General features: G+C 34.9%; 1 protein-coding gene across 1 annotated transcript in view; it reads left to right on the plus strand.

Annotated features, from left to right (window-relative positions):
- LOC6037777 overlaps positions 1–27,757 on the plus strand; it is a 142,983-nt gene that overhangs the window by 104,895 nt on the left and 10,331 nt on the right. The window contains 4 exon segments of the mRNA XM_038262201.1: positions 3,254–3,302; positions 21,821–22,111; positions 22,174–22,352; positions 22,423–22,626. Coding sequence (XP_038118129.1) covers positions 3,254–3,302; positions 21,821–22,111; positions 22,174–22,352; positions 22,423–22,626 — 723 coding nt within the window.

A 27,757-nucleotide genomic window follows, 5' to 3' on the forward strand; every position in this document is an offset into this window, starting at 1 on the left:
CATTATTTTAAACTTCTCAAAGTGTCATGATTTTCTCAATGAACATGATTTTTAATCGGAAAACAGAATGCATTTTCGGATTCTTTGGACAATTTTCCACTAGGAGAAGGTTAAAAAATTGTAAATAATATTTAATATTTTGTTATTGAAACACAATTTAAAAAAATCACCAACTTTATAGGCAATTTCAGTTGAACAAATTTCATGTAAAATGTGAAAATCTGTGATTCGTGCTTGAAATTCAGTATAAAATGCAATATAAATCGATAATTTTATAAACAAAACAAGTTTTAACAAATTTCAGGCAAAATTCCGACTTTTTAACAATTTTACCTAAAATTTATTTGTATTTTGCTAAAAAGCTTATACACTTAGTAAACTAAATATAAACATTGATTTTTTTTCTTAAAACTATATCAGCTACTTTAGTGATGGTACATTTAGCGTACAAATAAAGTTTGAACATCTTAAATATGATTTTAACAAGAAAAACTATGACATCAAAGTCACCCCGGAATTAAAACTAAAATTTTTTGACGTAACTATTTTTCTAAACATTATTGAAAAAACTTTTTTTTTTCGAAATAGTGCATGGACTTTGTGTGGCCTACCCCAGTACATGTTTTAAAAATAATAATCTTGAGAAAAACCTAACCTGTTCGAAAATATTCCAGAAACAAATTGAAATCCTATCAAAGTCACCCCGGTTTACGGTACCAATATTTAGTTCCCCATCTAACGGAAGGCGTTATCAGACAAATCTCGAAAAATGCCACCTGGAGCAACTGAAATCGAATCCAAGCCAATTGGGGTGAGGGGCAGCCACGCTGTTGAAGTTATTTATCAGATTTTATAAGTTTCTACTACCATCTGGATCAGTGTTTCTCAACCTTTTGCGATCCATTCCCCCCTTGACTGATTTGCAAGAATTTCATTCCCCCCCCCCTTATTTTTAATTTACTGGTATCAATGCGCAAACATAATTAATTTTTTTAGGTTTGCAAAAAGATTACAGTTTTCATAACAAAAAAACTATAGAAGGTATTTGAAAACGTTTTATTTTAATAAAAAAAAATGAAAAGCCACTATTCTGAGCTTCTTTTCGTTTAAATTGCAATAAAAAAAATACAATTATAAAATATGTACAAATATAAAACAAATTAATAATTATCTGCGGCAAAAGACAGATTACTCTTTAAAATGTAAAGAATTCAAACAAACTTAAATAATATTTGAAAAACTTTTTGTCAACTGCCAATTATTTAATAAAACATTCTTGTTAAAAAGTGTACAAAATTCTCACAGAAACCAGCAAATCTGTCCCAAAAAATCTGCTTGAGTCCAAAAAATAAAAAATACCTCAGAAATATTAAAAAACATTTTATTGTTTCAAGAAATGTCAAAATTCACAGAAATTGAAACTTTAATAACTATTTTTTGGGAAAACACAAATGTTGTTATTACTAATCAAAGAAACTGAAAGTTGCAAAGAATGATTAAAATAATGATTCAAGACATTGAATTTCTATTGAACCCTCATTCCCCCCCTAGAATGGCCAAATTCCCCCCCAGAGGGGAATTCCTCACCGGTTGAGAAACACTGATCTGGATGATCAAGAAATTAAACTTTCAGTCACTGGAAATTCGATGTCAAAATTGCCCTTTTCCTGCTTCACCATTTACAATCTTCACAAAATTTCGACCAAGGTTAGTTACTTAGTTTTCATAACATAACCAAGGTTAGTTACTTAGTTTTCATAAGAAAACAAAGCTCAATCTATTCCTAAAGCCTTAAGTAGCAAATATCATGAATAAGACAAAAACAAGTTTTTCTAAGCATCTAATTTATCGAATGTCACCCACGTGCCCAAAATCATACTGAATGCACTGTATGAAAATACATAAAGATCCAAAAAAAAAATCGTCTCTCCTCCTCGTGTCTCACATGTAACCCATCGAAAAAGCTGTATTTTAGCAGCTCTGTATTTATTCTGGTTTCTCTCATACTCTAATTTTGTAAACAAACATTTGGCCAAGTAAATAACCAGCCGTCACACAAAAAAAAATCTCATTCGCGTCTACTTGCGAAGGAGACGACGCTCGAACCAAAAAAAAGTGAGCATTTTTGGAACCCGGCCGGCGTCGCGTTCGCCAAGAAAAAAAAATGAAGAAAAATCTCAACGCCGAGAAAAATTGGCGAATAACCACGACCAAACGCCTGGGTGAACGCCTGTAGAGTGCTGTACTCGACTAGTCCGAGGAGGAAGCTCTTCTGAAAATAATTTAATTTTTGCTCTCGGCAGGGAGAGTTGTGCGTCGTATTTTTGTTTTACTCCCAAAAGAAGACCTGTAAAGATCCGTACAAGGGTGTAAACAACGGGTCGAAGTGATAAAACAAGCAGACACCCACAGCATCCACCAGTTACAGCGTGATTTATCGCTACCATGTGAAGTGTGTGATATATTGGAAAAAAAGCAACATTTGGAAAATAAAGGCAGTACTATGTTCCGTCGTTTCTCCCTGTTTGATGCGTCTCCGCCGGCCGCGAGCGTATCAATCTCCCGGCCAAAGATTGTCTCACCCCTGGTGCACTCCAAATCGCTCAACACCGACGCGATGACCCCGTCCATCCTGGGCGGCCACCCGGACCGCAAGGAGCTGGAAACGGTGCCGGAGTTCCGCGTCCCACCCCGGACCAGTCCCATCACGATCCGCAACAACCGGAACGTCAACGGAGGTCGAACGCCGACCACGCCATCGCCCAAAGAACGCCCGAAGGCCAAACGGCACTCGACCGGTTCCGCACCAAATCCCAGCCTCCTCCAGCAACAGGTGCACGCCGCCCAGGTGTATCTGAGCTCAAACCGTAACAGCTTCGTGCTTCATCCCCACGAGAGTGGTCCCGGTGCCACCGCCGCCTCCACCGCTCGGGAACAGTACAAAGCGGCACGATCCATCAGCAATCCTGCCTCGCCCTCGCAACCGCCATGTCCGCTGTCCAGTTCCTTACCCTGCGGTGGCAACAACTTCAAGTACCACCACCACGGAAGCAGCAGGTCTTCTCCGTCGTGGTACGCCAAGTTTAGCTACTCGCTGCGGAAGAGCATGTTCCGGCGATCGACCAGCTCAATCAACAATAACGTAAATTGCATTTATTTTTAACTTCTGAGCCACAACATAAACTTGAATTTGTCGCAACCCACCCTGTTATGACCTCATCAACTTACATTTTTATTTTTATTTTCTTCACAGCTCCCCGTCGCAGATCCCTTCCTGGAGAAAGTCAGCTTATCTGATTTGGGTAAGTGTGATTGGGTTGACATTTTTTTGGTGCCACCGTTGAAAAGATTATCTGCACCGTCAGATCTTGTAGCGAATAATTTCCTTCAATATTTTCTCGTTTATGGGGTGACGATTCTAATGTCAACTGTGTAAAAAACGAAATCGATTTTTCTCACATTTTTAAAATGCGGGCATTGTTAGTTTTTTTTTTTATTTTTATTCCGCCTTTTTTTAAAAGGAGCGAATTAAACTAAACTATTCTAAGCTATTCAGGATACATTGCATGACATTGATTTTTTTTTAATTTTTGATCGAATTAGGTATTTTGAGATTGTTCTTGTTTTTATAGGTAGTATTAAATTTATATTTCTATTTTAAACCAAGCGTGCTGCATGTTTTCTTAAAAGCAATTTAAAGCTTTCATAGATAAAATTCGACCTAGAGGAAATATGCCCATTTTAAGCCTAATAAGCGGTCGTGTTTGAATGATGCTGGATAATCTGGCTTGTTCCTTGAATTTCACTAAAACCAAGTACACCAACGAGTAGAGCAACTTTTTGTGAACATTTATGCTTATTTTCACTTTTATTAAAGGTTATGCTATTCCTTTTACAAGCATTTAAAAAAAAAATTCAAAAATGCATTCTAATCAGTCGAGTGCATTGGGCCACGCCCATTTTTCTATTTTTTCTTTTTTTCTTCCAGCGCTCTTTTGGGTTTGCTTAGTGCTGCCAAAAATGATGAAATTTTAAGCGAACACTCACGAAAAGTAACATTTATAGCGAAAGTTTCCTGGCAGCACTTGCTCACTCTAACAGGCGCTGCACCAGCATGTTGGTGGTGTTGGTGGTCACCCTTTGTTCTTTATTTGCCTTCGCTCCTCGCTCGGTTTTCTTCAGCCTTCGATTAGAATCGGTATTCAAAATTGAAACGTCAAAAGACTTAGCGCGTTTGTTTTTTTGTTGGTGCTTTCTAATTATTTACATTTTTCGGGATTATTTTTCAAGTGAGTGACTAACTAATGTGCAAAAGAACATGTTGCCGGTAGTTGGAAGCAATTTTTTATCTTAAGCGCTTTGAAATCGTTAGCGCAAATGAAAAGATATTGATGGTGACTTTCGTCAAGCAGTTAACCTCTGATCTTGCGTGTGGATGTGTGTGCCACCAAAATGATGAGAAATGGTCTCGCAAAATAGAAATTATGATCAAAAGTGCATCAAATTTGATCTTTTTGGCCAGTAAATGACATAAATTTGCGTGCTTACTCGAGGCAGTGCTGTTGCTGGTAAGTTTATAGCCTAAATAGTATTTTTGAAGCTTTAATCGAGCATCAAACTCTCCATACGACGAAGATAGGTGTTTGATTAGAAAGGGTATATTTCCCCTATCTCTCTCATAATGGTTATCTTTGAACATCTGGGGATAATGAGATTCAGAAAAAGACTCGATCTAAAATAATCAACGGTTCATTATTGTTTAGTGTAATCTTTAAATCACGCAAAAAGTCTTATGCAATTTGCTAATCACTAGGCAAATTATCTTTCAAGGTCAACCGGCTGATTAGAACTTATCAAATCAGTTTTACGTACTTTCCCAAATCAAACAACCCCCCGCTAAGTAAAGCAATCCTCGTTCGTCACATTGCTGGTTCAATGTTTAAGTTTCATATTCCGACGCTGCACTTTCGTGATTTTACCAATCTACATCCAATTATACCGCAATTATGGCGGCTTCTCGTACATTGTCCGTCATCTGCTGGCGCATGCGCACTAACTGAACATCCACCAACTCACGTTTACTAGCAGGTCCGTTTGTACTAAACATCTATATGTCCTCTATTTATCTACTACTGAACCGATCTCAGTTTTCACACCCCGATCGTGGCGTCTTCCTCGATGCCAAACCTACCCAGTACGTCACAAACAAAAAGTCTGTGACGTCACACTCTACTGCGCATGCACCACCCGACAAGGTGACCACTGGTCACCCGGATGAACACTCACGAACTTGACCGTCCGAGCATCTCTCACATCTGTCACGGTTTGCTTCTGCTCGTGTCGTGACGATCACGGCCGTCGATCGATCGCCCAAGCTAGAGCCAGGAGAGATTCTGCACCGCCTGCTCCGTTCAGTTCAGAATCTAGCTCGCGGTAAACCAAACGCCTCGGTCGCTCGGAAGATCTGTGCGAATGCCCCGGAAGATTGTACCCTAGAAGTTGGCAGTGAATCCCGGAATTCCGCAGTTGTCTCGCGCGCGCTCGCGTAAATAACCCTCGAGTATCCCTACCGCGTAAAAAGCCTTGCGTACCGTACCGATTTTCTTCTTGTAAATATAGAGTCAGAGTACAGTGGTGTTGTTTTGTGAAACTTTATGACCTTGCCGAGAATACCCACCGCGTTATGTGTGCTAACCGCTGATCTAACCCCAATTGGCCCCCTCCTCCACCTCTGTTGACCCCCCACGCAGTTCACATCTGTTTGTACTGAAGATTGTGCAACTATCGATCGCGCGTTTCCTGGCTGTTTGGAAATGCTTTCAACGGTTCCATGAGTTGGTTACACAGGAAGATTCGGCAGCCACCTAAAATTAAGTCATTCCTGCGGCTATTCTTAAACGGATAGCACACCCCCGCCTCCTTCGATCACCGTCATCCGTCAAAACGGCGGCGCGATCACGATGGCGCTTGTTCTGGGTCGCGACATCTGGTCATCAAGCCGAAATGCTTCTTCTTTTGGCGGTTTTGGCGAGGTGACGACGACGCCGGAACATTCCACGACAACTGACGCTCGACATTTTTCCGAGGACCAGTTGTAGACCAGTTTTAGCCAACTGGTGATCGTGGCCTTTCAGGGAATATTTTTAAAATAATCCAAACTCAACTCAAGATCAGTGCCACGGTTGCCCGCTGGTGTCCTGCGGGCGTTAATTGGGACTAATTTTACCCCCGAGTCCTGAGACACAAAGCGCGCTTGTTTTGGCCTGGCATCGGGTTCGGGTTGGGTGCCAAATAGCTTCCCGACGACTCGATCTTGATTGATTCCGACAGCTGTTATTGTTTGTGTTGTGTGCCAGGCCGGCTCGCGGGGTTCAATCGTGCAGCAAGTGAACCGAACCGCTCTAGACAAGAATTGGATGTGACACCTAATAGTGAGTAATTGCCAGCGTCGTCGCTAGTTTGAGCTTTGGTGGCCACCGGGACGCGCAATTTGGCAATCGGCGATGATTGCGATTGATTGGAAGTGAAACGTCGGAAGATTTGGCTGCTTTTTAGGATCAAATCGTGATGATACCGATGAAGGGCGGTTGAATACACTAAGACGCCAGAAGCTTGCTTTTATTTTATTTAAAAACAAAATTGTTGGCTTTTGTATTAACATTTTAGTTAACAAAACCTATCAAAACATATTAATTAAAAATTATTAGAAATTTTAGAATTTGATGTAACAAATATAACCAGTACACAGTATTTTCTTTCTAAAAAAATGTGGCAAATAAACATTGAAATAATCAAAGCCTCGTAATTTGTAAATTGAAGTTTATATTGGATATCTTTTCAAAGGTTTAATGTGGTTTAATAAAACCTTTTTTAAATACTGTTAGCTATCGTTTTGAATATACTCTCACCGTGAGTTAGTTAAAATCATTAAATAATATGATATCCTTTCAAAATATACATAAAACTCACTAATTTATTATTCAGCAATTCCATTTGAAAAGAGCCTAAACAAAAAAAGTTCTCCGATCGGTTTTTATACGACTTTTTCAAATGTTTAGCTACACCCAACTGGCAGTCGCATGATTGTGATGCATGGCGGCATGAAAGTATATCAGAATCTGCATGAAATCTGTCCTCATGCATTTTTTGCGATATAGGAGTATGACATTTTTGCCCGTTTCCGACAATTATCGACATTACCGACGGCTTTTTGGTTGTATTTCACAAAAAAAACACTTAGCAGAACGAGGATTGAACCACCAACTTCTTGGTTACTGATCCGATACGCTACCACCGCGCCATGGACGCTTGATGAAAAGTGAGTGAAAGAGCACCAACATATGCTTCTCTTTGGAGTGTTGCTCGGGGACGGGCCAGCTTTATATGTGTTGGTGAGAACTGCAGATCGCTGAAATTTTTACACGCGGGCAAAAATGATCTACGGGCTTGCTGCAAAAAATGTTATAAAATATGACATTTTCTGCAGCAAATCCAATGTTGCAGATTTTGAGATATATTTTTCCTTTGGGTGAGATTTTTGAAACTTCTTACTATTTTTATTAAATAGCCAAACTAATCACCTTTCTTTTGCGTCTAAGACAGCTAAAATTAGATGAAATGACGCGGAGTGATAATTTTTTTAAAAAGAGGTTTTTGCGAAAAATGACGAAAATTGCCATTTTTTGAACAACCCTAGCACGATTTAGGTCACCCTAATGGCCAAACAAAAAAATACGAGTCTAATTATTTTGGCCAAGGAACCCCTAGAAAAATTTTGAGCCCGATCGGAGAACTTTTTTTTTGGTTTAGGCTCTTTGCAAATGGAATTGCTGTATTATTGTTATTATTATTATTCTTATTATTTTTATTTTGTTAATTGATTTGTTTCTATAAAACTAGTGAAACCAGTAACTTTACATCAAATTTTGTATGTTATGTTGTGAGATTTCATAGCATTAGAGAAATATGGTCGCAATAATATGAAATTAACATAGCCAATCAATTGCCATTTAGATCCTTTGAAAATAAACTTTTGTTTCATTTTTACCATAGAATTTTCTCAACATTCAAATTCAAAGAATATTGAAAATAAACTTTTGTTTCATTTTTACCATAGAATTTTCTCAACATTCAAATTCAAAGAATATTGATGGCTTTTGTCTTTTATTTGCAAAGCTTTATCCGGTGACAACTAACAAAAGTTATCATAAAAGTGATGGTTACAAAATATCAACTAAAAAAGGGGTATTAAAATTAAAATCTTCAGCTTCAAAAAAAAAATTTCTTGAATTCAATGAAATTTGAATGAATTCAATTGGAAATATTTCGAATAACATTTGACTGCTTGAGTTTTTATTGATTGAGCTTTTTCAAAAATGTTTATATTTTAGAGATTTTGTGAACATCAAAAACAAATATCGTTAACACTTTGATTTATGAAAACTTCTTTTTCATTTTTCAACTAAAAGTTGGATTCTGAAAATACTCATTTTTTTTTTTAATTTGGTGTGAAAGGAACTTTTATGTAAAATTAGACGCCCGATTAGATGGCGTACTCATGATTCCGGAAAAAACGTATTTTTCATCGAAATAAACACTAAAAAAGTTTAAAAAGTTCTCCCATTTTCCGTTACTCGACTGTAAAAAAATTTGGAACATGTCATTTTAAACGAAATTTAATGTTCTTTTCGGATCTACATTGACCCAGAAGGGTCATTTTTTCATTTAGAACAAAATTTTTCATTTTAAAATTTCGTGTTTTTTCTAACTTTGCAGGGAATTTTTTTAGAGTGTAACAATGTTCTACAAAGTTACACCCAACCGGCGGTCGCATGATTTTGATGCATGGCAGCATGAAAGTATATCAGAATCTGCATGAAAACTGTCCTCATGCATTTTTTGCGCTATAGAGGTATAACATTTTTGCCCGTTACCGACAGTTATCGACATTACCGACGGCAGATTGATTGTATTGCAGAAAAAAAATCTTAACAGAACGAGGATTGAACCATCAACTTCTAGGTTGCTGATCCGACACGCTACCACCGCGCCATGGACGCTTGATGAATGGTGAGGGACAGAGCGCGAACATAATGTTCTCTCTAGAGTGTTGCTCGGGGACGCGCCAGCATTTTATGTGTTGGTGAGAACTGCAGATCGCTGACGTGTTTACACGCGGGCAAAAATGATCTATGGGCTTGCTGCAAAAAATGTAATAAAATATAACATTTTCTGCAGCAAATCCACTGTTGCAGATTTTGAGATATATTTTTCGTTTGGGTGTATATTTTTGTAATTGTCTGCTCTTCGACTTTGTAGAACATTGTTACACTCTAAAAATTAACCCTGCAAAGTTAGAAAAAACATGAAATTTTAAAATGAAAAATTTTGTTCTAAATGAAAAAATTACCCTTCTGGGTCAATGTAGATGTGAAAAGTGAATCAAATTTCCCTTAAAATTACATGTAAGCATAAGCATAGGTGCCCACCCGCAGTTCCTACTCCGTTATTGACCAGGACCTCCAGAAGTTACATCCACGAGCCGTGGAAGATAAGTGGGAGCTATCTTTCCTCGCTTCGCAACTTCTCAAAGGCCCCTATCGTGCTGATCAATACCGGCGCCGGCCACGACCAGTGGTAGGGTCACGGGGAAGTGGATGGGAATGTTAGTCCGATACTTAAGTGATAGAGACCGCCCAATAGACTGCATCTCCGACAAAGTATCACATGAGTTTTGAGGGGGTTAGTAGATGGGTATGAGGTCAGGATTCACGAGTGGCAGTGATGTGACCATGAGCATTTTGTTTATCGGTTGAAAATTTTAAATCGTAGGCAGCCGGCTGCGGAAAGATAGATAATTGATTATTTAAAAAGTTTTTTTTTATCGAACGCGTGCCAGCCGAGCAGTATTGCTATGGGCCGGACTTATCAGTATATTTTTACTGTTTTTACAATTTAGATAACGCGAGCAAATTTCAAAAATAGTAAATAAATGACGCTTTACTCTTCATAAAATCGATAGTTTGATGAGTTAATACTGCCAGTTGGAATAATTTTTTACGATCATTTACGACGAAAATTGTCGCGAAAGAACAGGACTGCGCGTTCCCAGAAGCACTGCACTTATGATGTCATTATTCAATTATAATAACCAATCACCCGATGCACACAAACAGCTACACAAAAGAAATGAAGATAAGAATGCAAAAACAAGACAGCGCGTCCCCGTGGTCAGCGCACTAATGATGCCATTATTTAATTATAATAAACACTCACCCAAGCACACAAACAGCGACACAAAAGAAATGAAAATAAGCATGCAAAAACAAGACAGCGCATCTTCGTGGTCAGCGCACTAATCAAATTTCCCTTAAAATTACATGTTCCAAAAAAATTACAGTCGAGTAACGAAAAATGTGAGAATTTTCAAATAATTTTCAATGTTTTTTTTCGATAAAAACCCGTTTTTTCGGAATTCGGAGTACGCCATCAAATCGGACGTCTAACTTTACATAAAAGACGCTTTGGTACCAAATTTCTATCTCATCACCGTTGCAGGCTGCAAATTATCGAAAAACACCTCTTTTTTGGCATGTTCAAAAATGGAAAAGGTCGTACCACCCCTCCGTCACGAGATATCAAAAAACGGACCTCGGATTCGTGATTAGGGACAAAAATTAGCCCTTAGGACAAAGTTTCACGCAAATCGAAGAGGGGTCGGGGCGACTGCTGTGCGAGTTGGCGTAAATATTCGAAATTTCGAATAAATCGAAAATTTATACCCTGAAGTGTCTGTAACTTGATCAAAAAATGTATTTGATGTGACTATCAAAAAGGATTTAAATTTAATAGTTTGCTATCCGTTTTTTCGAAAAGTCTCAATCATAACCTACAACTTTGCCCAAGACCAAATTCAAAAAGTTCCTGCAGGATTTCATTTACGTACCCATTTTGTATGACCAGCCTCCAAAAATTGTATAGAGACTTTTTGCATGATGCAAAATGACATTTTTTTTACACAGGAAATATAAGGACGAAATTTCGCCAAAAATGTAATGTAAAAATAAAGAGAAATCTGATTTGAGAGACGGAGGTTCTCAAATTTTTATATTGTATTTTTTTTCCTTTCAATGATTTTAAATTGTTAGCATTTTTTGTTTAGAGCAATTCTCTACGAAATCGGTCTTTTTTCTTCAATTTTAATTTTTGTATTTTTTAATCCGGCTGAAACTTTTTTGGTGCCTTCGGTATGCCCAAAGAAGCCATTTTGCATCATTAGTTTGTCCATATAATTTTCCATACAAATTCGGCAGCTGTCCATACAAAAATGATGTATGAAAATTCAAAAATCTGTATCTTTTGAAGGAATTTTTGATCGATTTGGTGTCTTCGGCAAAGTTGTAGGTATGGATACGGACTACACTGGAAAAAATAATACACGGTAAAAAAATTTGGTGATTTTTTATTTAACTTTATCACTAAAACTTGATTTACAAAAAACACTATTTTAATTTTTATTTTTGATATGTTTTAGAAGACATAAAATGCCAACTTTTCAGAAATTTCAGGTTGTGCAAAAATCACTGACCGAGTTATGAATTTTAATCAATACTGATTTTTCAAAAATCGAAATTTTGGTCGTAAAAATTTTCAACTTCATTTTTCGATGTAAAATCAAATTTGCAATCAAATAGTACTTTACTAAAATTTTGATAAAGTGCACCGTTTTCAAGTTATAGCCATATTTAAGTGACTTTTGAAAATAGTCGCAGTTTTTCATTTTTTTAAATTAGTGCACATGTTTGCCCAGTTTTGAAAAAAATATTTTTGAAAAGCTGAGAAAATTCTCTATATTTTGCTTATTCGGACTATGTTGATACGACCTTTAGTTGCTGAGATATTGCAATGCAAAGGTTTAAAAACAGGAAAATTGATGTTTTCTAAGTTTCACCCAAACAACCCACCATTTTCTATCGTCAATATCTCAGCAACTAATGGTCCGATTTTCAATGTTAATATATGAAACAATTGTGAAATTTTCCGATCTTTTCGAAAAAATATTTTTGGAATTTTCAAATCAAGACAAACATTTTAAAAGGGCGTAATATTGAATGTTTGGCCTTTGTGAAATGTTAGTCTTGATTTGAAAATTCCAAAATATTTTTCGAAGAGATCGGAAAATTTCACAAATGTTTCTTATATTAACATTGAAAATCGGACCATTAGTTGCTGAGATATTGACGATAGAAAATGGTGGGTTGTTTGAAACTTAGAAACATCAATTTTCTGTTTTTAAACCTTTGCATTGCAATATCTCAGCAACTAAAGGTCGTATCAACAAAGTCCAAATAAGCAAAATATAGAGAATTTTCTCAGCTTTTCAAAAATATTTTTTCAAAACTGGGCAAACATGCACTAATTTAAAAATGAAAACTGCGACTATTTTCAAAAATCACTTAAATATGGCTATAACTTGAAAACGGTGCACTTTATCAAAATTTCAGTTAAGTACTTTTTGATTGCAAATTTGATTTTACATCGAAAATGAAGTTGAAAAATTTTACGACAAAATTTCGATTTTTGAAAAATCAGTATTGATTAAAAATTCATAACTCGGTCAGTGATTTTGCACAACCTGGAAATTTCTGAAAAGTTGGCATTTTATGCCTTCTAAAACATATCAAAATAAAAAAATTAAAAATAGTGTTTTTTTGTAAATCAAGTTTTAGTGATAAAAGTTAAATAAAAAATCACCAAATTTTTTTACCGTGTATTATTTTTTCCAGTGTAGTCCGTATCCATACCTACAACTTTGCCGAAGACACCAAATCGATCAAAAATTCCTTCAAAAGATACAGATTTTGAATTTTCATACATCATTTTTGTATGGACAGCTGCCGAATTTGTATGGAAAATTATATGGACAAACTAATGATGCAAAATGGCTTCTTTGGGCATACCGAAGGCACCAAAAAAGTTTCAGTCGGATTAAAAAATACAAAAAAAATCGAATGACCGAAATCCTAGAGAACTGCTCTTTAGGCAAGTTGAATGTTGATATTTTTTTACATTGTTTAATGCTTTTCTACGTACCTACTTAAATTGGAACCTGTAGAAATTGAATTTGTACAAAAATAAACAGAAATATACGATTCAAAAATAAATTGTGCAGAATGGCGATTGCGTAAAGCAAACACGACGGTCACAGTATGTCTCCACGCCATTGACAGGTGTACACAACTGCAACAATACAGAGCGGTTAAAAATATCGCGGGGACAAAATTTGCAACTTTAGGTCTTTCTTAAAAATATCCTTTTGTTCCAAATTTGAACACGCACGTACCCCTTCCCGCGTTTACCGTCACAACTCAAACCCCGTCAGATGCCATCTTTCGGTCGTCGTCGTCGTCGCCGCCGCGTTGGCGCACTTTCGCTCCAGATACACGGTTTTCGCTTATCAACCTCTTATCAGTAGTGATGATTAGATTAGACCAGCCCCAATGGGATTTGCCTCGTCTGGGTCTCTCCAGGAATCTTGCATGCATGATTGATCGATCGATAATGCTAATGCTCTTGGAATGAAATTTCCTCGAGAAACAAAGCGGTTCCTTCGCAGGCAGATGTTTACTGTTTGATGCTTTGGTGGTGATTCAAACCGAAAACGCTTTTCGCCAGCTGATTTCGGGCAGACGCTACAAGAGTGAAGAATTCACATTTAATTGGCACTAGAGATGGGCCAAAAATAGAATGGCGTCGTTGCCCGCCACCACAAGTTACTAAGAGGGGGAAAACACGGTGACTTGACAAAACTTTTAATTGTTCGCAGAACATTTTTCTTCGCTTTGGCGCAAAGGTCCACATCCGCCGTCCATCTGGTCACGGCTATAATTATGGAAAGCATTTAGAAACCCAAAACCGCGATCGATAGTGTTTCTCAACTTGGGATTTTTGAAAAAAGAAACATTCAAATAAAACGAAACACCCACAGCAACCCAACCAAGAGGAAAGAGCTCTCGATCTGGTAGTGAAGCACTTCCATGTAAGGACGGAGAGAATAACGCACGAAACAGTGGAGCGCGTTTTGCTCTCAGGTTCAACCGAGTGCGTTATTCTGTCAATCCAAATTGAAAGCATTCTACTCTCAAACCGTCTGCTGTTGGTGTACTCATGTGAAAAAAAAGGAAAACAACCGTGCTGCCGACTAATCTCGTACCATTTCCCCTCGTTGATATGTGTTTCTCACGCGTAGTATTTCGTTTCGTGTTCTGAACATTGTAGCTCTAAAATGACTAACGAGAAGGGATGCAGCAAGTGCAGCAGTTGCAGCAGCTGCTGCAGTGCATGTCATCACTATTGTCCACCGTCGGCGTCGGATGTCAGCGATGGAAGCGGCATCAGCAGTGACCACATTGGCTACTATTTTGGCACTACCAGTAGTAAATTTAGCGTCCCAAGAACTGCCAGCGGCACCAGCAACAGTAGTAGTAGTACTCTTAGTAGTAGTGACAGTTGCAGCACTTGTTGCCTTCAGTGTAGCCGAGTATCGTCAACGACCACCACCACGTCCACGAGTGGCGCCGGCGGCGGTGGCTGTGGCCCCTCCAAACCCTCCGACAGCATCAAGCGAAAAATCTGAAAGTATTCTCGCTGAGTCCTACGTGCACTGTTAACACTCTATAGGAAATCACTCGGAAATATAGCACTGCAACAATGTTAGATTGCTTTGAAGTTTCGTTTAAAAATAATGCATTAAAAATTAACGCCTCACAAACCAGAAAAAAAAGTTGAAACTTCAGATTCAGAAAGTTTGTTTAATAATTAATTTTAGCCGAATTAATGGTTTGGTTTGAAAATCAGTCAAAGTTTTCAATTTTAATGGATGAAATTGTCGCTTGGTATATGGGTAATTCTCTACCAACTCACACGAAATCGGGAAAAGTTGCCCCGACCCCTCTTCGATTTGCGTGAAACTTTGTCCTAAGGGGTAACTTTTGTCCCTGATCACGAATCCGAGGTCCGTTTTTGATATCTCGTGACGGAGGGCGGTACGACCCTTCCATTTTTGAACATGCGAAAAAGAGGTGTTTTTCAACAATTTGCAGCCTGAAACGGTGATGAGATGGAAATTTGGTGTCAAAGGGACTTTTATGTAAAATTAGACGCCCGATTTGATGGCGTACTAAGAATTCGAATAAACGTATTTTCATCGAAAAAACACTAAAAAGTTTTAAAAATTCTCCCATTTTCCGTTACTCGACTGTAAAATTTTGGAACATGTCATTTTATGGGAAATTTAATGTACTTTTCGAATCTACATTGTCCCAGAAGGGTCATTTTTCATTTAGAACAAAATTTTTCATTTTAAAATTTCGTGTTTTTCTAACTTTGCAGGGTTATTTTTAGAGTGTAACAATGTTCTACAAAGTTGTAGAGCAGACAATTACAAAAATTTTGATATATAGACATAAGGGGTTTGCTTATAAACATCACGAGTTATCGCGATTTTACGAAAAAAAGTTTTGAAAGAGTTACTTTTTGCGTTTCTCTTTGTTTCGTCGTCCGTGTCTGTCACGGGTGACCATGAATGGCCATGATCGATGACGACCAACTTTTTCAAAACTTTTTTTCGTAAAATCGCGATAACTCGTGATGTTTATAAGCAAACCCCTTATGTCTGTATATCAAAATTTTTGTAATTGTCTGCTCTACAACTTTGTAGAACATTGTTACTCTAAAAATAACCCTGCAAAGTTAGAAAAACACGAAATTTAAAATGAAAAATTTTGTTCTAAATGAAAAATGACCCTTCTGGGACAATGTAGATTCGAAAAGTACATTAAATTTCCCATAAAATGACATGTTCCAAAAATTTTTACAGTCGAGTAACGGAAAATGGGAGAATTTTAAACTTTTAGTGTTTTTTCGATGAAAATACGTTTATTCGGAATTCTGAGTACGCCATCAAATCGGGCTCTAATTTTACACAAAAGTCCCTTTGACACCAAATTTCTATCTCATCACCGTTTCAGGCTGCAAATTATTGAAAAACACCTCTTTTTCACATGTTCAAAAATGGAAGGGTCGTACCGCCCTCCGTCACGAGATATCAAAAACGGACCTCGGATTCGTGATCAGGGACAAAAGTTACCCCTTAGGACAAAGTTTCACGCAAATCGAAGAGGGGTCGGGGCAACTGCTGTGTGAGTTGGCGGAGAATTACCCATATGATTTTGCTATTATCTTTATTTGCTGAGGAAATTTAAATTTTGTTGTACGATGTTGTCAATATTTTACCGATTTCAATAATTTTATTTACCGTCTTTTATAAATACTATTCAGAGCGAGCCTATGAACACCCTTTTTTAAGGATGTCGATTGGACCTCAGCAATCCAGCTGAAATTTATTTGGAGAAAAAAGAGTTTCCAAAATCGGGAACAAGCGTTCATGAAAATGGGAACCACGAACAAAGTGTTCAAATCCCATGGTACGATTTTGAAAAACGTACCATTTCATTTGAACACTTTGTTCGTGGTTCCCATTTTCATGAACGCTTGTTCACAAATTTGGGAACTCTTTTTTCTCCGTGTATTTGGACAAATATAACTAGCATCTCAAATATTTGGTCAACGAGATGTGAGACAAATGGGGTCATAGAATTCAAAACTCTTCAACCTAAATCTAAAAATGGCTTTAACTAAGGAAAAATTCAATAAAATTTCAAACCTAAAAAATCACGTCAAAGGGCTAAAAAATATGAGAATTATTAGGAGTGAAATATTCAAATCGGTTAAGTAGGTTCTCTAGTTAAATCTTTAAAAAGTTATCAGTATTTTTGTGAAAAAGTACATGTTTCAAACTAAACGTAAAAAAAGTTCCATCCAAATATCAACTCGATTTGATCTAGAGCCAGTGGAAGTTTTTTTTTTTCGTTTTGCGATGAGGGTGTTCTAAAAAAATTAAGTTTTTAAAATATTTCCGCAAAAACAAAAGCACATTTTTCAAAAAATCATCTGCGCTTTGGTTGAACAGCGAGATTCTTGCTTGTTTTGGCCCCACCTTATTTGAGCTTGATTAGAAATTTTGATTTCGAGTTTTGTGTACGTTTGAGTTGGAACAACCCTTAGCAAAAAAAAATACCTGAAGTTGTAAAGTAAATGACAGATATTTGCTATTTTGGTAATCGATTTTGTTGAAGTTATATAAATTTCCAAAAAGGACATAATTTTTAAGTACACAGTAAATAAATGGTCGTAATGTAATATGGGATGATAACAGGTTTTGTATCAAAAATGTGTAGTTCTTCATCAGGAATTGCTGGAATTTGTACCAGGTTTTGTTGAATCTCACTACACATTATTTTAGGTAAATTTACACCAAAATGAGGTAATATTCAATCCATAAAAATTTTCAACCTTCTAAAATTCAACATTATTTTTAATACAATATTTTGTTATAACATATAACAATTTATGATCAAACAATTTTCCTATCTTTTCTAATTTCCCTAAAAAATCATTGACTAAAATTGTAATTTTTAAGGAACAAACCTGTAAAATCTGTTTAAAGCTTTTTGACATGATACATTGCATAATTATTTGTTTTTGTAATGAAATAAGGCTAATGCGAATATTTTTTTTTGTCCCTCGGCTCAGGCCGGGGTCGAGGGGGGGGGGGGAGAAGCATGGAAACATACAGCAATTCCATTTGAAAAGAGCCTAAACCGAAAAAAAAGTTCTCCAATCGGGCTCAAAATTTTTCTGGGGGTTCCTTGGCCAAAATAATTAGACCCGTATTTTTTTGTTTGGCCCTTAGGGTGACCTACATCGTGCTAGGTGGTTCGAAAAATGGCAATTTTCGTCATTTTCGCAAAAATCACTTTTTCGAAAAATCATATCTCCGCGCCATTTCATCCGATTTTAGCTGTCTTAGACGCAAAGAAAGGTGATGAGTTTGGCTATTTAAGAAAAATAGTAAAGTTCCAAAAATCTAGCTTAACTATTGAAAAAGTCGTATGAAAACTTAAAATGGCGTTTTGACCGTGTCTGGACCAAAGAGCCTATGTCTGAAAATATTTTTATCGGATTCCTCGGAAAATTTCACGTAACATATCAAAAAATTGACGATGTCGAACCGTACGTTTCCAAGATATGATTTTTTGAAAATAAAAACTGAGTTTTTCGACGCGCCACGCGCAAAAACAGGAAAATGACGAAATCGACAAAAAAAATCAACTTTTTTCACTAAAACTGCGATAACTTATAAATTTCGGCTATGACCTATACATGTCTGGGTATCAAAATTTTCGCAGTTTTAGTGAAAAAAGTTGATTTTTTGCCGATTTCGTCATTTTCCTGTTTTTGCGCGTGGCGCGTCGAAAAACTCAGTTTTTATTTTCAAAAAATCATATCTTGGAAACGTACGGTTCGACATCGCCAATTTTTTGATATTTTATGTGAAATTTTCCGAGGAATCCGATAAAAATATTTTCAGACATAGGCTCTTTGGTCCAGACACGGTCAAAACGCCATTTTAAGATTTCATACGACTTTTTCAATAGTTAAGCTAGATTTTTGGAACTTCTTACTATTTTTCTTAAATAGCCAAACTCATCACCTTTCTTTTGCGTCTAAGACAGCTAAAATCGGATGAAATGGCGCGGAGATATGATTTTTCGAAAAAAGTGATTTTTGCGAAAAATGACAAAAATTGCCATTTTTCAAACCACCTAACACGATGTAGGTCACCCTAATGGCCAAACAAAAAAATACGGGTCTAATTATTTTGGCCAAGGAACCCCCATAAAAATTTTGAGCCCGATCGGAGAACTTTTTTTTCGGTTTAGGCTCTTTTCAAATGGAATTGTTGCATATATAAATATAAATTCAACTAACAAGCCATAGTCTCAACATTTGAATGAAAAACGTGTTTTAAAATGCATTTTACACTAGTTCAGTTTGTTCTGCAATCTTTATTTTTCAAAAAAATGTAAGATTTGACGAGACCAAAATTTTGCGAAAAAAAACTGTGCATCGAAAATTTTCAAAAATTCAAAAGATTTTTGAATAAACCCAATAATGCTAAAATAGTAGTTTATGCAACAAGTCGACGTCGTCGTGCTATCATGTCGCACCCGCCATTTCGACGTTCCGAGAAAAACGCGTTTTAATGTTTGACCTTGAATAAACAAAAACTAGAGCACGCAATGTAACGTTTGTTTGGCTGACCATTCTGTGCATTGTCCCGATGTTTGGTTGTATTTAGTTGCTGGAGTCCCGAGTTATAATTACAAATGTTTACGGTAGTCTGACTTGTACGTGCGTCAAACGCATCCTGACCCGAAATCCCTTTGGCCAATTGTCACACTTACATCGATTTTCAGGGAGTGACAAGATAGCACGACAAGATTGAAACTATTTTCATATGTAAAGTGACAAAAATGCACGGAGTTTTTTCGGTTTTTGGTGAATATCTTAGGATTGAAATCGAATTTCGGGGATCTGTGAAGGTCAAAAGGTGAGGCATTGTGAGCTGCACAAAATGGCGTTCTTAACTCTATTTGGCCCAAAATGCACGTACGACAAGTTAGCACGATGGCGACGAAGTTGCAAAAGAGGATTTTTTCAGCAACGATTTTTTTATCCAAAGAGGTTCACCGAGTTGGATAAATACGAAGAGTGCTAAAAAAATCAAGTTTTGCAACGAGTTCCATACAACATTTTTTGCAATTCCAAAAAACACACACTGAGTGAAATTTTATGTCAAATTTTCATGTATTTTGTCAAAAAATCGTTTAAATCAAAAAATGTTGAAAAGTGTTACTTTTCAAAAAAAATTGCTGAAAAGTTCAACTTTTCAGCACCCGTTTGAGTGCTGAAAAGTAGAACTTTTCAGCATTTATTTTGAAAATGTTGCTATTCGATTCTGTTATTTTTGGTACAGAAAAGTAGGCTATTTCGTCGTTCAAGAATGACAGGAAAAGTAAGTAGTTTAACGACGGAATTGCAAAAATGATTTTAAACGCAGGGAAATGCATTTTCAATTGATTTAAGCTAATTTCACTTAAATTTTCATTGACATTTTGAAGTTTTTTGCCCCCTGATTTTTCGAACCGATTTTGAAAGGGGAGAGGGTGACAAAAACTTTCAATATAATTTGTACCAGTTAAAGACTTTTTAATTGTTTTACAATTAATTTTGAAATTTTGAATTTTGGGACCACAGACAAAAAAGTCTTAAGAAAAAAAAATCTAAACGAAAAAAAAAATCTGGTAGAGCTAGATTTGTTTCTAGCAAGCTGGCAACCCTGGTAGCACTTTATCTCATTTAAAACATCGTGATTATTTTTTCATTTAAATTTACTACTTCTGGGCTTTGTATTCGGAAACATCATTGTTCCAAAAGTGAAACGACACCATTTAGGTCCTTAAATGTATTCTTTACAAGGATATATTTTGTTCAATCATCATCAGTCCACGATAAGTCTTTCGAGGGAAATGTCTGTCATGCTCAGAAAACAACCTATTTATATAAATATGTTTAAATTTATGATATCTTTGTATCCTTTAACGGAATACTTTTAAATCCTAAACAACACTCATTTTGATTCCTTGATTTTTATAGTTGGTGATTTAGAGGGGCGATAAAAAAGGCGCATTATAGCATGATCGTAACATACAATATTTGAACAAAAATCAATTCTAAGCAACACGAGAAAAAGGCGGATAAGCCTTTTGACAGTTTTGCTAATTCTCAGGCTAATTTAAACGTCTTCATTAAACTAAAAGCGCTAAACAACGGCTGGCCAACACTGCTAGTTTTGTTAAATAGTGACTTGTTGTCTCGGAATTTGCAAAAAAAGTTCCAGCTGTCAAAATGCTTATGCGTCCTTTTCAAATGTTGCTTCCGAACTTAAAATTGATATATCATCGTTCAACAGCAATTTTATCCAATTATCTTAAAACTATTATTGAATTTTCACCAAACTTTCTTAATTCTCACTCTTGGCGTTTTGTTAGTTTTCTGCCTTTTTTTGTATAGACTTTTTAATTCTTATCTAGTCGATTTGCAGTGCTATATTTCGAGCGGCATGTCTTTAAAACACACTGTTTGCACCTCACCCAGGTCCTTTACACCTCCCATCAGGCGAACCTCCATACCGATCACATCCCAGTTTCAAAATTCAAAATTTAAAAAGTGTCCCACAACACCCCCGCATAGCAACCACCTCCCAAAACAAAAATGTTACCAAATGTGTCCCGATCGCTCCACTACGCGAAGGTATTCGAACGCAAGTCTTTATCTATCTCTCTTTGTCCACCTGCGGTTCCGTCGATTCCACCACCACCCTGTCCCTGTCCCGTTCCGAACGCCACCACCACCACCCCCACAACCACCACGGCGTTCCGACCCGCAGTGTGTTATGTGAATCCAAACTTTGAAAAGATTAGTACCCGAAGGAACGCACCCCGCCCAAACTATGGCCAGGGGCCGGGTGGGCGTCAGCAGCAGCAGCAGCAGCTACGGTTCGGCCGGCAGCCATGGCCAACGTTGCATTTCTACTCCAACTACGCGGGCCGGCTGGTGCTGGGGGCGGGCGACCATGACTTCTTCAACACCGAAACGTACCCGCTGGAGAGCATCCGCGAGTTTGAGGCCATCTCCGGCGCCTGGAAGCAGCTGCTGGCCAACCTGCTGAAGAAAGGTCTTTTAGGGGAGGGAACGGTGCAGATTTCTAGTTCTTTTTTTTTTTCTTCCAGGGGTTCCACACTACCAGCGATTCAATCGGTTCTAACCTTGGTTTCATCTTTTCATCCCGTTTCAGAAGAGGACGAGTCGCAGATCTTTGTCAAGTTCTTCCGATTCCACAAGTGCTATGACCTGGTGCCGACGTCGGCCAAGCTGGTCGTGTTCGACACCCAGCTGCTCGTCAAGAAGGCATTTTACGCGCTCGTCTACAACGGCGTCCGGGCGGCACCCCTCTGGGACTCCAAGCGGCAGGAGTTTATCGGCATGCTGACCATCACCGACTTCATCAAGATCCTCAAGATGTACTACAAGTCGCCGCACTCGTCGATGGACGAGCTCGAGGAGCACAAGCTGGAGACTTGGAGGAGTGAGTCCATTTTGAAATCACTTCCCTTGGCCAGAACAACAACCTAACCATTCCACTTACAGGCGTCCTGCAGGAGGAGGTGAAGAAGTTAGTTAGTATCGGACCGGACGCATCGCTGTACGATGCCATCAAAACGCTTATCCACAATCGAATCCATCGGTTACCGGTGATTGACCCGCTAACCGGCAACGTATTGTACATATTAACTCACAAAAGAATACTTAGATTCCTGTTTTTATATGTAAGTTCGCGATCCACCAACCCAGAGACTTCGACCAGACTCTTAATTCACCTTGAATCTCCCCTTCCAGATTAATGAGCTACCAAAACCGTCGTACATGCAGAAGACGCTCCGCGAGATCCGGATCGGCAGCTACGACAACATCGAGATCGCGACCGAGGACACCAGCATCATCACGGCGCTCGGCAAGTTCGTCGACCGGCGCGTGTCCGCCCTGCCGATGGTGGACGCCGAGGGCCGGCTGCGGGACATTTACGCCAAGTTCGATGTCATTGTGAGTATTTGCTTGGTGAAAATCCGTTTTGATTAAATTTTCAATTATGTCCAAATCTTATCAGATCAGGGGAAAAGGGATTTTTTGCATATAAATTAATTTTCTGAAATTTACGCAATTGATCTCAAAGATATAAGAGCAATTCTCTAGGAAATCGGCCGATTTCGACCATTTTTTTTTTTTATTTGTCTCAAACTTTGTGGGGGCCTTCTCTATGACCAAAGAAGCTATTCTGTGTCATTGGTTCACCCATACAAGTCTCCATACAATTTTGGCAGCTGTCCATACAAAAATAGTACGTAAATATTTCAACAACTGTAACTTTTAAGGGAATTTCCTGATCAATTTGGAGTCTTGGGAAAAGTTGTAGGTGTTGTTGAGGACTATTGAAAAAATAGGTACACGGAAAAAATAGCCGATTTTCAAAATAACATTTTTTTTACAAAAAAACAATTTCCCAAAATACGAATTTTTTGATTATCTAGATTTTTTAATATGTTTTAGGGAATAAAAACCCGCAACTTTTGAGCCATAGACAAGCATGGTAAAAAAAATCTGCCGGCAAATTATACATTTTTGAAAAATAGTGTTTTTTTGGAAAAAAAATCAAAATTTTACACCAAAAAAAATGACCTAAATTTTGTATGTAAAATTGAATTTACATTTGAAAAGTACTTTACAGATTTTTGATAAAGTGAAATAGTAGTGACCATGAGTAACTTTTCCTAAAAAAATAAAAGCTGCTAAAAGAAAAAGAAACATGAAAATTGAAGTTTTCTAAGTCTCACCCAAACAACCCACCATTTTGTAATGTCGATATCTCAGTAACTAATGGTTCGATTTCCAATGTTAAAACATGAAACATTCGTGAAATTGTTCGATCTTTTCGAAAACAATATTTTCGACAACAATTTTTCGAATCAAGACTAACATTTTAAAAGTGCCAAACGTTCAAATTACGACCTTTTGAAATGTTAGTCTTGATTCAAAAAAATGGTTGTCGAAAATATTGTTTTCGAAAAGATCGAACAATTTCACGAATGTTTCAACATTGGAAATCGGACCACTGAGATATCGACATTAGAAAATGGTGGGTTGTGTGAGTGAGACTTAGAAAACTTCAATTTTCATGTTTCTTTCCCTTTAAGCAGCTGTATCTCAGCAACCAGAGGTCCAATCTTTAATGTCTCTTAGACAATTTCATAGCAAATTTTCTGAACCTTCCAAAAAAGATATTTTTAGAAATGGTTACTCATGGTCACCATTTTTAAAACCGAGGTCAAATTTTTTTTGTATAAAATTTCGATTTTTTCCAAAAATCATTTTTTTTCAAAAACTTATAACTCGGTGGCAGATTTTTTGACCATACTTCTTTATAGCTGAAAAGTTGAGGGTTTTTGTCCTCCAGGGGCGCCGACTCTGGGGGGGCACGGTACTTTTTGCCCCCCTTAAAATTGGGCAAGGGGGCAGCTCATACATTGTGCCCCCCCAGAAATTTTGGAAGAAAAATATTCTTATTTTAAATATTCCAAAAAAAAAATCACAGAAATAATTGAAAATAATATTTAAAACTGAATTGGAATTGGATAGAATTCTTGTAAGCAAATCTGTAAAATAGTTCAAAAACATTTGTTGTTTTCTACATCGACAACCTTTTATCTACACTACTGCGCTCTCTTATGCTAACTAGGTAGGAAAACCAGCAAGCTTAGTATACAAGAGCAAACTTACGCGAACTCTTGCCAAAACAATCATCAAGTTTTCAGACGCAACATTCTGCGATTTGCCATTGTAGATCAGGATTTAACGAAAATGAACTGAAACACTTTTCAAAATGGTCATTTGATGACAGCTTTACATTTAAAAAATGCTGATAAATTCGATATTGAGCAATTCCATGTCAAATAGGAATCAGTTGTACCCGACCCTCTCGATTTCAATGAAACTTTGTAGACATGTTATCCTAGGCATATATAAGCCATTTTTGTGTATATGGAGCCAGTAACACTCGATAATGACATTTTAGAAGGGCGTACGTGTTTTCAATATTTTTGTATTTCGTAATTTAAATATTGCTGTATCTCGAAGCCGATTTTTAAGTTTAAAAGTTAAATTTGAAGGTGAGCCCAAAACAAATCGTTGACTCACCTTCAAATTTAACTTTTAAACTTAAAAATCAAAAAATCTCATAAAAGTAGAGTGTTTTTTCTTTCAGTGTATTTTTCGGAAAGCCCGTCAAATTTCCTACAAGTTTGTCTTTGACCACTTTTGATATGATGCAACGGCTTCGAGATACAGCAATATTTAAATTACGAAATACAAAAATATTAAAAACACGTACGCCCTTCTAAAATGTCATTATCGAGTGTTACTGGCTCCATATACACAAAAATGGCTTATATATGCCTCGGATAACATGTCTACAAAGTTTCATTGAAATCGGAGAGGGTCGAGAAAAAAGTAAAAATCCTGTTTTGGGCTGGAACTGCTCTTCTTGCTTTTTTGGGTAATTTTAGGTAATTTTTATCTTGATTTTATTTAAAAAAATTGCAAATTTTTGGTCGTATCAAATTGTCAAAATGCTTTTTTTTTTTGATTTTATTAAAAACCGTTTGTGTATCTTTTTGGTTATTCTTAAATTCTTAAATTCTTAAATTCTTAAATTCTTAAATTCTTAAATTCTTAAATTCTTAAATTCTTAAATTCATAAATTCTTAAATTCTTAAATTCTTAAATTCTTAAATTCTTAAATTCTTAAATTCTTAAATTCTTAAATTCTTAAATTCTTAAATTCTTAATTTATTAAATTCTAAAATTCTTAAATTCTTAAATTCTTAAATTCTTAAATTCTTAAATTCTTAAATTCTTAAATTCTTAAATTCTTAAATTCTTAAATTCTTAAATTCTTAAATTCTTAAATTCTTAAATTCTTAAATTCTTAAATTCTTAAATTCTTAAATTCTTAAATTCTTAAATTCTTAAATTCTTAAATTCTTAAATTCTTAAATTCTTAAATTCTTAAATTCATAAATTCTTAAATTCTTAATTCTTAAATTCTTAATTCTTAAATTCTTAAATTCTTAAATTCTTAAATTCTTAAATTCTTAAATTCTTAAATTCTAATTTCTTAAATTCTTAAATTCTTAAATTCTTAAATTTAAATTCTTAAATTCTTAAATTTAAATTCTTAGATTCTTAAATTCTTAAATTCTTAATTCTTAAATTCTTAAATTCTTAAATTCTTAAATTCTTAAATTCTTAAATTCTTAAATTCTTAAATTCTTAAATTCTTAAATTTAAATTCTTAAATTCTTAAATTCTTAAATTCTTAAATTCTTAAATTCTTAAATTCTTAAATTCTTAAATTCTTAAATTCTTAAATTCTTAAATTCTTAAATCTTAAATTCTTAAATTCTTAAATTCTTAAATTCTTAAATTCTTAAATTCTTAAATTCTTAAATTCTTAAATTCTTAAATTCTTAAATTCTTAAATTCTTAAATTCTTAAATTCTTAAATTCTTAAATTCTTAAATTCTTAAATTCTTAAATTCTTAAATTCTTAAATTCTTAAATTCTTAAATTCTTAATTCTTAAATTCTTAATTCTTAATTCTTAATTCTTAAATTCTTAAATTCTTAATTCTTAAATTCTTAATTCTTAAATTCTTAAATTCTTAAATTCTTAAATTCTTAAATTCTTAAATTCTTAAATTCTTAATTTAAATTCTTAAATTCTTAAATTCTTAAATTCTTAAATTCTTAAATTCTTAAATTCTTAAATTCTTAAATTCTTAAATTCTTAAATTCTTAATTCTTAAATTCTTAAATTCTTAAATTCTTAAATTCTTAAATTCTTAAATTCTTAAATTCTTAAATTCTTAAATTCTTAAATTCTTAAATTCTTAAATTCTTAAATTCTTAAATTCTTAAATTCTTAAATTCTTAAATTCTTAAATTCTTAAATTCTTAAATTCTTAAATTCTTAAATTCTTAAATTCTTAAATTCTTAATTCTTAAATTCTTAAATTCTTAATTCTTAATTCTTAAATTCTTAAATTCTTAAATTCTAAATTCTTAAATTCTTAAATTCTTAAATTCTTAAATTCTTAAATTCTTAAATTCTTAAATTCTTAATTCTTAAATTTAAATTCTTAAATTCTTAAATTCTTAAATTCTTAAATTCTTAAATTCTTAAATTCTTAAATTCTTAAATTCTTAAATTCTTAAATTCTTAAATTCTTAAATTCTAAATTCTTAAATTCTTAAATTCTTAAATTCTTAATTCTTAAATTCTTAAATTCTTAAATTCTTAAATTCTTAAATTCTTAAATTCTTAAATTCTTAAATTCTTAAATTCTTAAATTCTTAAATTCTTAAATTCTTAAATTCTTAAATTCTTAAATTCTTAAATTCTTAAATTCTTAAATTCTTAAATTCTTAAATTCTTAAATTCTTAATTCTTAAATTCTTAAATTCTTAAATTCTTAAATTCTTAAATTCTTAAATTCTTAAATTCTTAAATTCTTAAATTCTTAAATTCTTAAATTCTTAAATTCTTAAATTCTTAAATTCTTAAATTCTTAAATTCTTAAATTCTTAAATTCTTAAATTCTTAAATTCTTAAATTCTTAAATTCTTAAATTCTTAAATTCTTAAATTCTTAAATTCTTAAATTCTTAAATTCTTAATTCTTAATTCTTAATTCTTATTTAATTCTTAAATTCTTAAATTCTTAAATTCTTAAATTCTTAAATTCTTAAATTCTTAAATTCTTAAATTCTTAAATTCTTAAATTCTTAAATTCTTAATTCTTAAATTCTTAAATTCTTAAATTCTTAAATTCTTAATTCTTAAATTCTTAAATTCTTAAATTCTTAAATTCTTAAATTCTTAAATTTAAATTCTTAAATTCTTAAATTCTTAAATTCTTAAATTCTTAAATTCTTAAATTCTTAAATTCTTAAATTCTTAAATTCTTAAATTCTTAAATTCTTAAATTCTTAAATTCTTAAATTCTTAAATTCTTAAATTCTTAAATTCTTAAATTCTTAAATTCTTAAATTCTTAAATTCTTAAATTCTTAAATTCTTAAATTCTTAAATTCTTAAATTCTTAAATTCTTAAATTCTTAA

The sequence above is a fragment of the Culex quinquefasciatus genome, chromosome 3, assembly GCF_015732765.1.
Source record: "Culex quinquefasciatus strain JHB chromosome 3, VPISU_Cqui_1.0_pri_paternal, whole genome shotgun sequence".
Lineage (NCBI taxonomy): Eukaryota > Metazoa > Arthropoda > Insecta > Diptera > Culicidae > Culex > Culex quinquefasciatus.